The following is a 14,754-nucleotide window of genomic DNA, read 5'->3' as shown; positions in this document are numbered from 1 at the left end:
ACCACATTCATAGCATCTTTGAGGACCTCCACTTTCTCTCTTCCTCATACGCATATTCTGCAATGCTTTAGAGAACTGAGTAGAAAGTAGTGCTAAATCTTCTTCAGGAATCAACTTAAGCTGATCATCAGTTAATGAAGATATAAAAGATAATGAAAAACTTGATGAAGAAGATTCAATATGAGACATGCTGCGTTGAGAGACCAAAGCAATTAATTTATCAATGTTCTTCCTTGCAAAAACATCTAGCTCATGAGTTTTCAATTTTAATAAAGTATATCTAATGTAAGTGAGCTCATGAGACTAGATTCTCTAATAGATGTAACTTTCATCTCCCACACTGAGATATCTAAAGCTCCTAGTAATTGATGTGCATTCTCAGCATCAGTATATGTAATATTAACAACACGCATATTACTAAGAATTTTATTAAACCGAGCAAAGAAATCATCAAGTGACTTACCAGGCTTCATCTCAAAATGCATGTAATCTTTCGTAATTAAATCTTGATGTACCTCTTTAGTAGTATTTGAACCTTCATGATAATCACAGATTGCTTTTCATACCTCGTACGCCGATTTGAGATGTATTACTCGATCGAAGTCGCTCCTTCTCAAGCCTTGGATGATCATATTCCTTGCCTTGCTGTTCGCCTCGACATGAGACATGTTCTATACCTCCACTTCATTATTCTAAGGGACCACATATGGCTTGTAGATCTTTTCCCAGATTGCAAAGCCCAGTGCTTGAATATAGGACTCCATCTTCGCCCTATAGAACTGAAAATCAACTCCATCGAAAACATAAGGTTTTGTAGAATACCTATATGAAGCCATATTTCTAATTACCGATTAAGATCAATTAGAAATGATTAAGGCTCTGATACTAATTGTAGGATTGAATATGTGCAAAATACCCAATGAGAGGGGGGGGGGGGTTGAATGATTGTGGAAACCAAATTCAAGGATTAGCTCACCCAAATCAAAACTCGATTAATACTCGATTTATACTCGGTATTCAACTCGAAATAGAATGCATAAGCTCTAGTAAAAACGATGTAGAGAAAGGTCTACTAGTCTGATTGCTCTCAAATTTGGTCAAAAGAAATTAGATTCAAATACGAAACTAGCCTAACAAGTATCGAGTAAATTGGATATGTGGATCAAAAGTTATTCTTGGTCGAAGTAGACTGTGTCAACCAGTATTGAGTAGATCAAAACCTAGTCGAGTTGACAAAAAGCTACTCGAGAACAAACCAAATCCACTCAAAATTTTCTCAAATCGAACACTTGATATTCTAGCAAGGTTTAGGATGGATTGGGCCGGATACTCCGGTTGATCCGAACTATCTGAGTTCTGGCCGAGTTGACTTCTAAAGTGTTTTCCTCGATCGATTCAACTCGCATGCTAAACCTATGCTACAACAACATGTATATGCCCTATCCAAAGGGTTCTAGAGTTAAATTACACCCTAAACCCTAACGATTTATAAAGACAATTCAATAGGGTTTCTCTAGGTTTACTCAGACTATCTGGGTCAATCTGGATTATCCGGATTGTCCAGAGAGGTTGCTTCAAGGGGGAAATCTCATTTGATTTGATTTGCAAGCCTTTCTAAACCAAAAAGGAACATGCTTGAGATAGTTCATAGAGTCTAGAACTCACTCACTAACCTAGCAACACGATTACTAACTCAAATCTCACCCAAATCCTCATTTTAGCTCGAAAGCTCAAGAACTCGGGAACTTTGCAACCGAAGCTTCAAACTCGGGATTCATCCAACATGTAGGATCAAATATGCGCAAAATACCCAATCAGAGGGGGGGGGGGGGTGAATGATTGCGGAAACAGAACGCACAAATCGAAACTCGATTATTTATACTCAGCATTCCACTCGAAACAGAACGCACAAGCTCTAGTAAAAACAATGTAGAAAAAGATCAGTTGGTCGTATTTTTCTCAAATTTGCTCAGAAGAAACTAGAGTCAAATACAAAACTAACCTAATAAGTATTGAGTAAATCAGATATGTGGATCAAAAGTTATTCCTAGTCGAAGAAGACTATGTCAACCAATATCGAGTAGATCAAAACCTAGCCGAGTTGACAAAAAGCTACTCGAGAACGAACCAAATCCACTCGAAATTTTCTTAGATCAAACACTAGATATTCTAGCAAGGTTTTGGATGGATTAAACCAAGATGAAACTTCATAGACACATGAAATTAACTAAAAACCAAAACCAAGCATGTAGAATATAAAACAGAGAGAAAATTTTGAATCAGCAACTCATCAACTTACGAAACTTGATTTTCATTGCATAGATGAGTTTACAAGACGCCTCTCCAAAGCATCCAACAAGGATTTTCACAAAATCCAAAAACAGCTCTCTCTCTCTCTCTCTCACACACACACACACATTTCTGTGCTGCCCTGTTTTGCGCTCGTACTACCCAATACAACAGACTTCTCTATTTATAGTGTAGCCACACGCACAAATGTGACCGAATCAAACTATAACTCCCTGTCGTATTCAATCTAGTCTCTATCCTCCTCTAATCACAAGAGGATAAACAACTTCCGCTAATTAATCTAATTAGCCAACTACTCTTACGTAATCATGCATGCACATCTCCCATGCACACATGCATATAAGTAACCAACTCAGGGTCCGTCTCTGACACTAACTCTTGTCTCAAGTCCAACCACCACATGACTCCCTCGTGCCTGCTCTGACTTGAACACGAATTATTCTTCATGTCCTCTCATGATCAGATCGCCTCCTGCGTCCATCACGAAGCCTTGTCTCCATATGCATTGTTTTCTCAGCTCGAACGTCCCGCATGACATCCTCGATCACCACGACATCTGTTCCTCGTAAACCTAGTCGCTGAACCTCAGTTCCTCCTTGAACTTAGTTCATCGATTCGTCATCGACCACGTTCGACTTCGAGCAATACCTTCACATGAATTAAACAACAATTGAGTACGAGCACAAGTCCTTTCCGATTTGACTCAAGATCAGTTCACACAACACCACGCTTATTCCAAGCAAAACCAACACGCTAACAAATGATAATGCATCAAACTAACTGTATCCAAGCATATATTAGCAACTCATGAACATCAACCAAATATCATTATGCTAAATCACTTTGCTCTGCCAATTTCATCAGACAAACCGAATTTTCATCACATGATTTCATAGAACCAAAATGTCCATATATGCCTTGGGAGTCTAGGAGACTCATCCAATATGCTTTGCCAAGATTGGGGATCATCGGTTGAAAGAAGAAAAGCTTGAAAAGAGGAAGAACACCGGTGTTCCTTGTGCTTCAACCAAGAACATCAAAAGACATCAAAATCGTCTCAAATCCTTCAGAATAACAAAAATATTGGATGGATGGATAGCTTAGGAGCTAGTGAACGCGTGAGTATCACATGCATACCTCGATTCTTTCTCTTGAGGTGAGATTTTGGGGGAGAAGGAGAGAGGGAGCTTGAGAGGGAGGGAGAGCTCTTGCTCCTTGGCTTGGCTAGTTGAGGAGAGAGGGAGCACGGGAGTGGAATGAGAGAGCTGAGGAGTGGTTGGGCTACTACCCATAGAGAGGGAGAGATGGATGGTGGGGCCACATGTGGGGCCCACATGTTAGATAAAAGGGTCCATTTTAACTGCGAATTTCATTCTTTTCTCTACCAAAATTCTTTCTCTTGTCCGATTGACTTTAAAAGAATTGCACTATCATTCCAAAATAAAATTATATAAAATTAAACATAATGCTTAAGAAGCATGATTATATTTAATTACATGATTATGTATTTGAGACGTGACAATCCTCCCCCCTTAAAAGAATCTCGCCCTGAGATTCGGTACGAGTCGGGGAGAGTACGGTGACTCTTGGAACTTCATGGTTGAGCGGTAATGAAAAGATGCGGATAAGGTCAATTAGGCCACGCTATGATGAATAATACTAAGGTAACACTCACCGGTTGGAGAAAAACTCAGGATAATCTGCACGAAGCCGATCTTCATGTTCCCACATCACTTCATCTTTGGAGTGATTACTCCACTAATCTTTAAGGAACTGAATTGATTGACAGCGCGTCTTTCGTTTGGCCTCATCAAGAATGCGAATTGGATGCTCGCAATAAGATAGATCCAATTGCAATTCTTGAACTGCCACATCAATGACATCGGTTGGGACTCAAAGGCATTTATTCAATTGGGAGACATGGAAGACGTTGTGCACGACAGAGTGGGATGGAGGTAGCTCCAGCTGATAAGCCACCTCACCACGTTGACCAATAATCTGGAAAGAGCCAACATAACGGGACGCTAATTTTCCCTTCATCTAGAAGCGATGTGTTCCTCAGAGAGGAGAGACCTTAAGATAGAAAAAATTTCCAATTTTGAACTCTAGCTCACGCTGACGACGACCGACATAGCTTTTCTGATGAGACTGAGCTATGAGAAGATGCCGACGAATGGTTAGGATACGCTCTTTTGCCTCTTTGACCAAATCTGGGCCTAGAAAAGCTCTTTCGCCAGACTCGGACCAATTTAACGACATTCGACATTTCGACCATTGAGAGTCTCGAATGGCAACATCTTAATGCTCGACTGATAATTGTTATTGTAGGAGAATTCTGCAAATGGCAAACAAATCTCCCACTTCTTTCCATATGTGAGGACATAAGCCCGCAACATGTCCTCCAGAACCTGATTCACCCTCTTGGTTTGACCATCAATTTGAGGATAATAAGCGGTGCTATAGAAGAGCTCGGTTCCTATGGCTTCATGAAGGCTCCTCCAAAAGCGGGAGGTGAACTGAGTGCCTTGATCAGAGATGATCTTCTTTGGAATCCCATTATTACGTAAACCACATCATGAACATCTTGAGATTCTTCTATGGTGACATGATTGACCTTACCTTGAACGAAGTTCTACTGTCCACGGTTGTTCTGAACAGGAGTCTGATTTCCATTACGTGCCTAGGATTGAAACTGAGTGGACTTCGGGGTGTTGGTGTTGGACTGATTTAGATTCTTCTTAGGGCATCGATTCACATAGTGTCCTAGCTCTCCACAGTGAAAACATACTTTGCCTTAGGCAGGAGTAGTGGGGTTGTTCTTGACTTGAGGAGTAGATGGTGGAGTTGAATGAGGTGTCTGATAGTTGGAGCACTGAACATGGACTTGAGACTAATGCCTATACTGATTATTGGTACGGAACATAGGACGTTGCATGGGAGTTTGAGTTGCCACATGGGAACGTGTGTTGCTTCCTTATCCTTGGAAAGACATCTTCCTCTTCTTCTCGTCTAGTTGACGACACTTGTGTTAAACCACTAAAGCTTTGTTCACCATTGCTTGGAAATTAGGGAACTCCTGAGGAAGTAAGGCATATTCAATAGTATCGTTCAGACCTTCTAGAAAGCATTCTTGGTTCTTGTCATCTGTATCCACTTTATTTGGAGCATACCTAGACAACTGGGAACTTGGTTACATACTCCCTTACAGTCATTGATCCTTGCTTCAAGCTCATAATTTCCTTCTTCTTCAGATAAACATCTCCTGATGACACATGATGAGTGCGGAAACTGGATTTGAACTCCGTCCGTGTGATAGCTGCTGGGTTGTCATGTGTAGCGCAATATGATTCCCACCAGTCCAAAGCTTGACTGGCGAGTTGGTGCGAAGCATAGAGTACCATCTTTCAGCCAATCATCTACATCCATAGGCTCCACTGCATGACTGAAGATTGGGGCTGAGTTCTCTTGAATTCTCTAAGTCTTGATGGTTAATGGGATTGTGGAACATGATTTGGCTGATGTTGCTGTATTTGCACCATAGTTTGAGCTAAAGCTTGTAAGATCTGAGTTTGCATAGCCACATGTTGTTCCAAGGTCACTGGAGGAGGCGGGGGTGGATTCTAGTTGTTGTTGTCCTCCTCATTGGTATTGGTGTTCCTTCTTGTGTTAACCATCTAATTAGGGTTGGAAAGAGGGACATGAGTAGATAAGCAAGTCTGGAAAAAAATTTAACTAAGGAAACCCAACTATATTATATTATAGAGATCTGACTATGGACAAGGTGCCAAAGCATTCCACAGCACACACTAACATGCAAACAAAAGATCCAAATCACACACTTAGCACCATAACAATTCTCACACTGTCATTATTATCCTTAACGATTACATAGACACTAGACTCTAGCGAAACTAAGATGATGTACTAAAGACTCTACTACGGGAACTCCTCTCTAGTGCGGGATCCTGAGGGGGAAGAATCAACCAATCCTTCTTCTTCTATGGTGGGGGCATTAAGGCAGATCCTCTTGCACGGGGGTGAGTGGATAGACATGGCTTCTTCACCTTCTGTAGGTTCTCATTGGTTGGCATCATGCTCATCCTAGAGAAATGAAGTGACAAAGGCGAGGCATTGACGAACATCTACCAACTCCCATAGGGCACAGTCCAGGTCATCTTTCAAGGCCGTAGTGAGCGCAACTTGTTCACGTAGCTTGGGGCTTTCTCCGAAAGGGTGCTTCATGAACGGTTCATCACTCCCACGAGTTCTTTGGGGATAGTATGAATAAGGAGAGTCGACCATCTTGCTGTTGTATTGGTCTCGAACATGGAATATAGCTTGACATGCTGCATCTCGAACACCGGTAGTGAAGGTTGCTCTTGGGGTCTTTGTTGAGTGAATGCCCACAACTCAACGAACATCCATTCCTTCATCTTCGTTTTGCTCATAGTCATAGATGGTAACTTCTACCTTCCATTCCACATATCTAGAGTATTGCTTCTTAATTCCCCTGTAGATTAGCTTCTGTGTGTGTCTAAGTCCAGAAAGTATTCCCCACAGCAGGCGAGGAAGGAGTCCAGTGTGAAGACCGTCACTCTCGTAGACATCAGGAACATGATCCATGTTGCGAAAAGTGGGATCATCAATCTCCTCTTCAGTTGGAACACGTTGAAGAATGGATGGACGTCCTCTAGTTGACTTGCGAGTGGTGAGCAGCTGGCGAACCATCTATAAAGGAGAAGATAGGATATAAGAATTGACCTTAAAGATAGCAAGAAACAAGTATGAGAACTAAGGAAAAGCTCCTATGGGTTTAGACGAACTAGAGAAAACCTTAGAATGACCATTCTAACTAGGCTTGCGGTCCTACAGTCAGTATGACTCTGGTACCACCTCTGTCACACTCGATTTTAACGGACAAAACAAAGTGCGGCTTATGTATGTCCAGAAAGTTCAACACACATAAGGACATCGCAGGTGAAGTAACAAAAACAATACTTTTAACTTACAACCATTTAACTCTTACATTAAAGACTTCATTTAAACAACCTATTAGCTAAACGACAAAAACTAAACGACGGCAGCGGAATAGAAGCATTGGCAACCGAGTAACTCCACAGGCACCGATTGGAAGATACGCTCCTAGTACACCAGGTCGTCATCTTGAAAGTCTTCAAAGTCTTCCACTGAGCAATATATGTATTGTGCGAGATAGCAAGGGTGAGCATATGGGGTACTCAGCAAGTGTGGGAAAGATAATGATATGTAGGCTTACAACAAGAATAGGCTAACACATGGTATATTTCTGTAAATGTAAGTAGAGAAAACTATAATGTAATTCAAAAGCATTAAGCAGTTGTTAAGTGAATATATCCCAAGAACTAGGCATTACCCATGGCTAACCACCTTACAAACCATAATCATCCATGATGAGGACCTCCCAACAAATGTGCCAAACCATGGACCAGCTGAAACAAGTCAAGCACCAATTACACCAATACAAGGACCCATCACACGGAGTCGTGCAAGGAAACTGCAGCAAGAGGTGAACTCTCTCCTTACTAAATTTGATTACAATACAAATGAGAATTTTATACTACCTAAATGTTCTACTTTTGTATTTCTAAGGTTTACGCATATTGGAGCTGCTGCTGGACCAAAGGAGACAAGTTACACCGAGAAGGAGACGAGTTACGCAGAAGCTGAACCATCACACTGACTCCTGACATCAGAGCCATGTTCCAAGACACACACGCACAAACTGGTCAAGATTCACCATGCATAATGCACATGGACAGAAAGATAATCAAGTCTACTTTCACCTCCAACAAACGGCTCATCTTTTTGACTTCCCATTAAGGAGTAATGACCATTTAAGTGAAGACTGCCAGGGAGGCTGAAGATCACGCGAGGCTTCTCGGGAACCCATGTTTTCACCTTTTCATCTCCCTTTATTTTCGTGGAAACTTATAGAACTTTCACACCTAGCTAGGAGGGGTGTTCCTAGTATAAATACCTACTGTATCTAAGCCAAAGGGGGCACGATTATGAATTAAGAAAAATCCACCAGATGGTGTTTCCAGCCAAGAGCTGTTGAGTGACTTACCCCAAATTTCTTGCGAGTTCTTCATCGACTTGTGAGAGACCGATTCACCGGTATATATGTGAAGGTTCCTCTGGGGACCCCTAATTCGTGCTCTACGGTTTCTAGTTAGGCTGCACCGTTTTGTGTGGATTAGTCCCGGTTTGTGGTTCTGCGGTCGTTCGGAGATCGAGTCGAAATCCATCAAGGTTTCGGTGCCTCTCTCCCCGTCGCTTGGTCGCAACCAACCTTGACCAGGTCTAAAGCTACTCGATTTGTGTTCTTGAGTTCGTGGAGATCGAGTCGAGTCCAAGGATTCGGTGCCTCTCCCCTCGTTACTTGGCCACATTCCAACCTTTGTCAGGTATAAAGCTAGTTATCCCGCTGCATTTTTCAGCAAGTTATCTCTTGTCGTACCTACTGCCGTGAAGATCGGGCCAACCCATGGGTTTTCCCCTATCATTTGGTATCAGATTTCAGGTTACCACGGTAGGTACCATCCCCATATCATCCATTAGTTTATCACCTTTTTACTGTTCCCCATCTTGTGTTATTCGTCATATCCTATAGTCCACAAAAAAGCCACAAAAAAACACCCGAACCTTTGTGTAGTACTGCTGGTCTTGTGTCGTTTACGTCATTTTGTTGTTGGTCACCATCTCCGTATACAAATTGTTATGTATTTCTGCACCCTAGTGTTGTGTTAAAAAAAAAGAAAGAAGAAATCAGAAAAAAGAGTATCAAAAAAAAAGAAAGAGAGAAAAGAAAACAAGAGGAACATCAAGAAGGGTTGCATACTTGTTCTTAGCATTGCAAAATTTCAGATTGGTGCTAGCAACATTTACACATCTTTTGTGTGGTTTACGACACTAGATTTTCAGTGCTACAAGCCTTCCTTGTTCAGCCATCCAAGCTCCACCATATACCGTAACCGGACCTCTCGACTCGTGAACCGTTCAACCGCTTAATCACAAGCCGTGGTACTGCTGCACTAGCACACTCACAGTCTTTGAGAACGCGTAAGAACTTTGGTGAGTAAGAGGTGAGGTTCCACAAATATTACCTATTCCACTATATCTTGTATTGCTCTAACATGGCAGGCTCCCCTTCAAGTGTTCGCGGTGGTAATATTGGAGGAGAAGAAGAACCCCCAGTTGCACGGGCTGAGTTACGTCAACTTGGACACTCGCTATTGGAGGCCATGGAGAGGATGCTCAATGAACGTCTCCCTCCAGCGGGTGGAAGGGTGCCACAACATAGCCCTGCCAATTCTCATGGTGAGGTTGATGATGAAAATTCAGTGGGAAGAGCTGAAGACTACTACTTTGTCCATCGCAGAGGTCGTGGTGGTCGCTTTGGCCATGGTGGACAGCATGGAGGAGGTGCTCGTGGACGTGGTTTTCTCCCCCGTGTGCACTTTGATGATGAAGATTTTCACGATAATTCTGATCATGAGATGGAATATGATGACAATGAGAACCCATTTGCCAATCGTGGGCTGTTTAGACAGCACCATGACCATCGTCGAGGTGCTGCTTATGGTGGTTGTGAATTGCCTCATAATCGTCATAGAGCTGAACCGGACAATCTTGCTCGAATCAAGTTGAGTGTTCCCAAGTTTATGGGACGAGAAGACCCTGATGCATACCTTGAATGGGAGGAACAATGTGATCAAATTTTCAGGGTGCATGATCTCTCTGATCGGAGGCATGTAAACCTTTCTTCCATTGAGTTTTCAGGATATGCACTCACTTGGTGGAATCAAATTCAAGAGAATCAGCTTGTATTGGGGCGTGCTCATATTGATACTTGGGCTGAGATGAAGCAAGTGATGAGAAGACGCTTTGTGCCATCAAGTTATCAACGTGATCTTCGCAATAGGTTGCAGAATTTGAGGCAAGGAACCAAATCGGTGGATGAATATTATAAAGAAATGGAATTACTCTTGGTGCGCTCTGGAATTAGAGAGGATGCTGAATCAAAAATGGCAAGATTTTTGCATGGTCTTAATGCTGAAATTTCAGGTTTTGTGGAAATGTTTCCTTACAACACTCTCCAAAACCTTGTTGACCAAGCTATGCGCACGGAGAGGAAGATTCAGCAAGAAGGACGTGGGCGCTCATTCTCTGCTGTACCATGGCATCGTCAACAACCCGGTACCTCATTTGCTGGTGGACGCTCTCAAGGTGCTGCAGCTCGGAGTTCTCCCTCTAATCCAATTACAAAGGCTGCACCATCTTCGGCTTCTTCACCTGCACCACGCAATGAGAACAAGCGTCCAGCTGCAACCATAGGGGCAACATCTGCTGCATCCACATCTCACAGTCGAGATATTAAGTGCCACAAGTGCCAAGGGCGTGGACATGTTGCCGCTGAATGTCCTAGTCGAAGGACCATGATTGTGAATGAGAATAATGAATGGGAATCTGCAAGCGAACCTGAATATGATGAGTATCCTGAAGAAGCACTGAATAGTGATGAGAATGAGATCCAAGCTGATGTAGATGACAATAATTGCTTCATTTCTCGTCGAGTGCTTAGTGTGAATGTTGGCAAAGAGGAAAATGGGCAGCGACACAACCTTTTCCACACTCGAGGTATAATCAAAGACAAGTTGTGTCGAATCATTGTTGATAATGGCAGCTGCAACAACATTGCAAGTCAAGAATTGGTTGAAAGAATGGGATTAAAACAGAGGCGTCACCCTTCTCCATACAAAATGCAATGGCTTACCGATTGTGGTGCTATGCGTGTAAGCAATATGGTGACCGTGCAATTCTCTATTGGGAAGTACCTTGATCAAGTGGACTGCGATGTGGTTCCAATGCAAGCATGCCAATTGCTTTTGGGAAGACCTTGGTTGTATGATCGTGATGCTCAAATCTGTGATCATTCCAATAAGGTTGTTTTCATGTATAAAGGGGAACGCATCTCTTTGCTTCCTTTGACTCTGGAGGAAATAATGAATGATGATCTCAAAAGAAAACAGCGAGAGAGTGAGAAACACTTGAGTGAATCCAACAAAGCAAGTGAGAAAGAGAGTCCAAAGCCAAATAAAACTCCACAGCCACAAAGATCCAAAACAATGGGAAAAGAGGGATTAGTGATGATGGCTAGGAAGGGGGATCTGAAAATTTTGAGAGAACCTCATGCCATGTTCTTTGTGCTCTTGTGCAAGGACAATCTTTTGACAACTACTGACTTACCATCTACTTTGCCTAGTGCTGTTTTTGATATTTTGCAGGAGTACGAAGATGTATTTCCCGATGAAGTACCACCTGGACTGCCACCAAAAAGAGGCATTGAACATCAAATTGATCTTGTACCAGGAGCTCCACTCCCGAACCGGCCACCGTACCGAACAAATCCTGAGGAGACGAAGGAAATTCAGCGCCAAGTGCAAGAACTCCTTGACAAAGGGTATGTAAAAGAAAGTCTCTCACCTTGTGCTGTTCCGGTTCTTTTAGTTCCAAAGAAAGATGGTTCATGGCGTATGTGTGTTGACTGCCGAGCTATTAACAACATAACCGTGAGGTATAGACATCCAATACCTCGTCTTGATGACATGCTTGATGATCTTAGTGGTGCTATCATTTTCACAAAAATTGATTTGAGAAGTGGTTATCACCAATTTCGAATGAACGAGGGTGATGAGTGGAAAACTGCATTCAAAACAAAATTTGGCTTGTATGAATGGTTAGTCATGCCTTTCGGTTTAACAAATGCACCTAGTACTTTTATGCGCTTGATGAATCATGTGCTTAGAGCTTTCATTGGCAAGTTTGTTGTTGTTTACTTTGATGATATTTTGATTTACAGCAAATCCCTTGAAGAACATATTGAACATATTGCTTGTGTGCTTGTTGTCTTGAGGGAAGAAAAGTTGTATGCTAACCTTGCCAAGTGCACTTTTTGCACCGACAAGGTAGTTTTTCTTGGCTTTGTTGTTTCAGGTCAAGGTGTGGAGGTGGATGAAGAAAAGATCAAAGCTATTCGTGAGTGGTTACCACCTCAAAATGTGAGCCAAGTGAGGAGCTTCCTCGGGCTTGCTGGTTTCTACCGGCGATTTGTTAAAAATTTCAGCACCATTGCAGCTCCAATCAATGAGTTAACAAAGAAAGAAGTGCCATTCCATTGGGGAGAAACACAAGAACGAGCATTTGAAGACCTGAAAATGAAGTTAACAACAGCACCACTCCTTGCACTTCTAGATTTTGGTAAGACATTTGAAATTGAATGTGATGCAAGTGGTGTAGGGATTGGAGGAGTGCTCATGCAAGAAGGACGACCAATTGCTTACTTTAGTGAAAAGCTAAGTGGTCCAACTCTGAATTACTCTGTTTATGATAAAGAACTCTATGCTCTTGTGCGATGTTTGAAGACATGGCAACATTACCTTTTGTCGAAAGAATTTGTGATACATTTAGACCATGAATCTTTGAAACATCTTAAGGGTCAACTTAAACTGAACCGTTGACATGCTAAATGGAGTGAATTCATTGAATCTTTTCCTTACATTGTCAAGTACAAGAAAGGTAAAGATAATGTGGTAGCTGATGCTTTGTCACGACGACATGTTTTGCTTGCTGAACTTGATGCTAAAGTTCTTGGGTTTGAGAGTATTAAAGAATTGTATGCTCATGACTCATATTTTGCTGAACCATACTCCAAATGTTCTCATGGAAAGGGCTGGGAAAAATTCCATTTACATGATGGATTTCTATTTCGGGCTAACAAACTTTGCATTCCAGACTGTTCTCTTCGCATTATGCTTTTGCAAGAAGCACATTCCGGTGGTCTTATGGGGCATTTTGGTGCCAAAAAGACTGAGCAAGTATTGGCCAACCATTTCTTTTGGCCAAAGATGAGACGCGATGTTGAGAGACATGTTCAACGATGTGCAACATGCCACAAAGCTAAGTCCCGTTTGGACCCTCATGGTTTATATACCCCTCTTCCTATTCCTAGTGTATCTTGGGAGGATATTTCAATGGATTTTGTTCTTGGTTTACCTCGGACTAAAAGGGGAAGGGACTCAATTTTTGTTGTGGTTGATCGTTTTAGCAAAATGGCTCATTTTATTCCTTGTCATAAGAGCGATGATGCTTCACATATTGCTGAATTGTTTTTCAGGAAAATTGTACGACTACATGGTGTACCACGAACCATTGTTTCAGATCGTGATGCCAAATTTTTGAGCTACTTTTGGAAAACATTGTGGGGCAAGCTGGGCACACAATTGCTCTTTTCTACAACATGCCACCCACAGATGGACGGCCAAACTGAAGTGGTAAACCGCACATTATCCATGTTGCTGCGTGCTGTACTCAAGAAGAATTTAAAGATGTGGGAAGAAAGTCTACCTCACATAGAATTTGCATATAACAGGGCGGTACATTCGACCACAAAATTTTCTCCGTTTCAAATTGTATATGGGTTCAATCCCGCTGCTCCCATCGATCTTTTGCCTTTGCCTGTGCAGGAGCGTGTCAACGAAGATGCTAGCAAGCGTGCTGACCTCGTTAAGAAGATTCATGAACAAGCTCGAACCAACATTGAGGAGATGGCAAAGACATATGAGAAACATGCCAACAAAGGTCGCAAAAAGATTGTATTTGAACCTGGACAACTTGTTTGGGTCCATCTACGCAAGGAACGGTTTCCCGAGCAACGCAAGTCCAAGTTGCAGCCACGAGCAGATGGTCCTTTCAAAGTGCTCCAGTGAATCAATGATAATGCATATGAGATTGATCTTCCAAGCAAGTACGGTGTGAGCACAACCTTCAACGTTGCTGATCTTTCTCCGTTCTTCGGAATTGAAGAGTCGAGGATGACTCCTTTTCAAGAGGGGGAGGATGATGAGGACCCCCCAGCAAATGTGCCAAACCATGGACCAGCTGAAACAAGTCAAGCACCAATTACACCAATACAAGGACCCATCACACGGAGTCGTGCAAGGAAACTGCAGCAAGAGGTGAACTCTCTCCTTACTAAATTTGATTACAATACAAATGAGAATTTTATACTACCTAAATGTTCTACTTTTGTATTGCTAAGGTTTACGCATATTGGAGCAGGTGCTGGACCAAAGGAGACAAGTTACACCGAGAAGGAGACGAGTTACGCAAAAGTTGAACCATCACACTGACTCCTGACATCAGAGCCATGTTCCAAGAGACACACGCACAAACTGGTCAAGATTCACCATGAATAATGCACATGGACAGAAAGATAATCAAGTCTACTTTCACCTCCAACAAACGGCTCATCTTTTTGACTTCCCATTAAGGAGTAATGACCATTTAAGTGAAGACTGCCAGGGAGGCTGAAGATCACGCGAGGCTTCTCGGGAACCCATGTTT

General features: G+C 42.3%; 1 protein-coding gene across 1 annotated transcript; it reads left to right on the top strand.

Annotated features, from left to right (window-relative positions):
• The first annotated feature begins 9,485 nt into the window (after positions 1–9,485).
• LOC133923045 (uncharacterized) lies at positions 9,486–14,117 on the top strand. The gene is made up of 4 exons (XM_062368508.1): positions 9,486–12,079; positions 12,212–12,609; positions 13,144–13,226; positions 13,875–14,117. Exons 1-4 carry the CDS (start codon positions 9,486–9,488, stop codon positions 14,115–14,117), a joined length of 3,318 nt encoding a protein of 1,105 aa, XP_062224492.1.
• The last annotated feature ends 637 nt before the right edge of the window (positions 14,118–14,754 follow it).

This window comes from Phragmites australis, chromosome 6 (genome assembly GCF_958298935.1).
Source record: "Phragmites australis chromosome 6, lpPhrAust1.1, whole genome shotgun sequence".
NCBI lineage: Eukaryota > Viridiplantae > Streptophyta > Magnoliopsida > Poales > Poaceae > Phragmites > Phragmites australis.
Note: the sequence above shows the minus strand (reverse complement) of the source record. Positions and strands in the feature narration are given on the sequence as shown.

Bases quoted from the DNA above. Each gene is read 5' to 3' on its own strand.
- LOC133923045 (XM_062368508.1), top strand. From the start codon at position 9,486: ATGGCAGGCTCCCCTTCAAGTGTTCGCGGTGGTAATATTGGAGGAGAA. The intron at 12,610-13,143 runs GTAAGACATTTG...TTTGCATTCCAG, and splicing joins CCTTGCACTTCTAGATTTTG to ACTGTTCTCTTCGCATTATG. The intron at 13,227-13,874 runs GTATTGGCCAAC...TTGCCTGTGCAG, and splicing joins GTGCCAAAAAGACTGAGCAA to GAGCGTGTCAACGAAGATGC.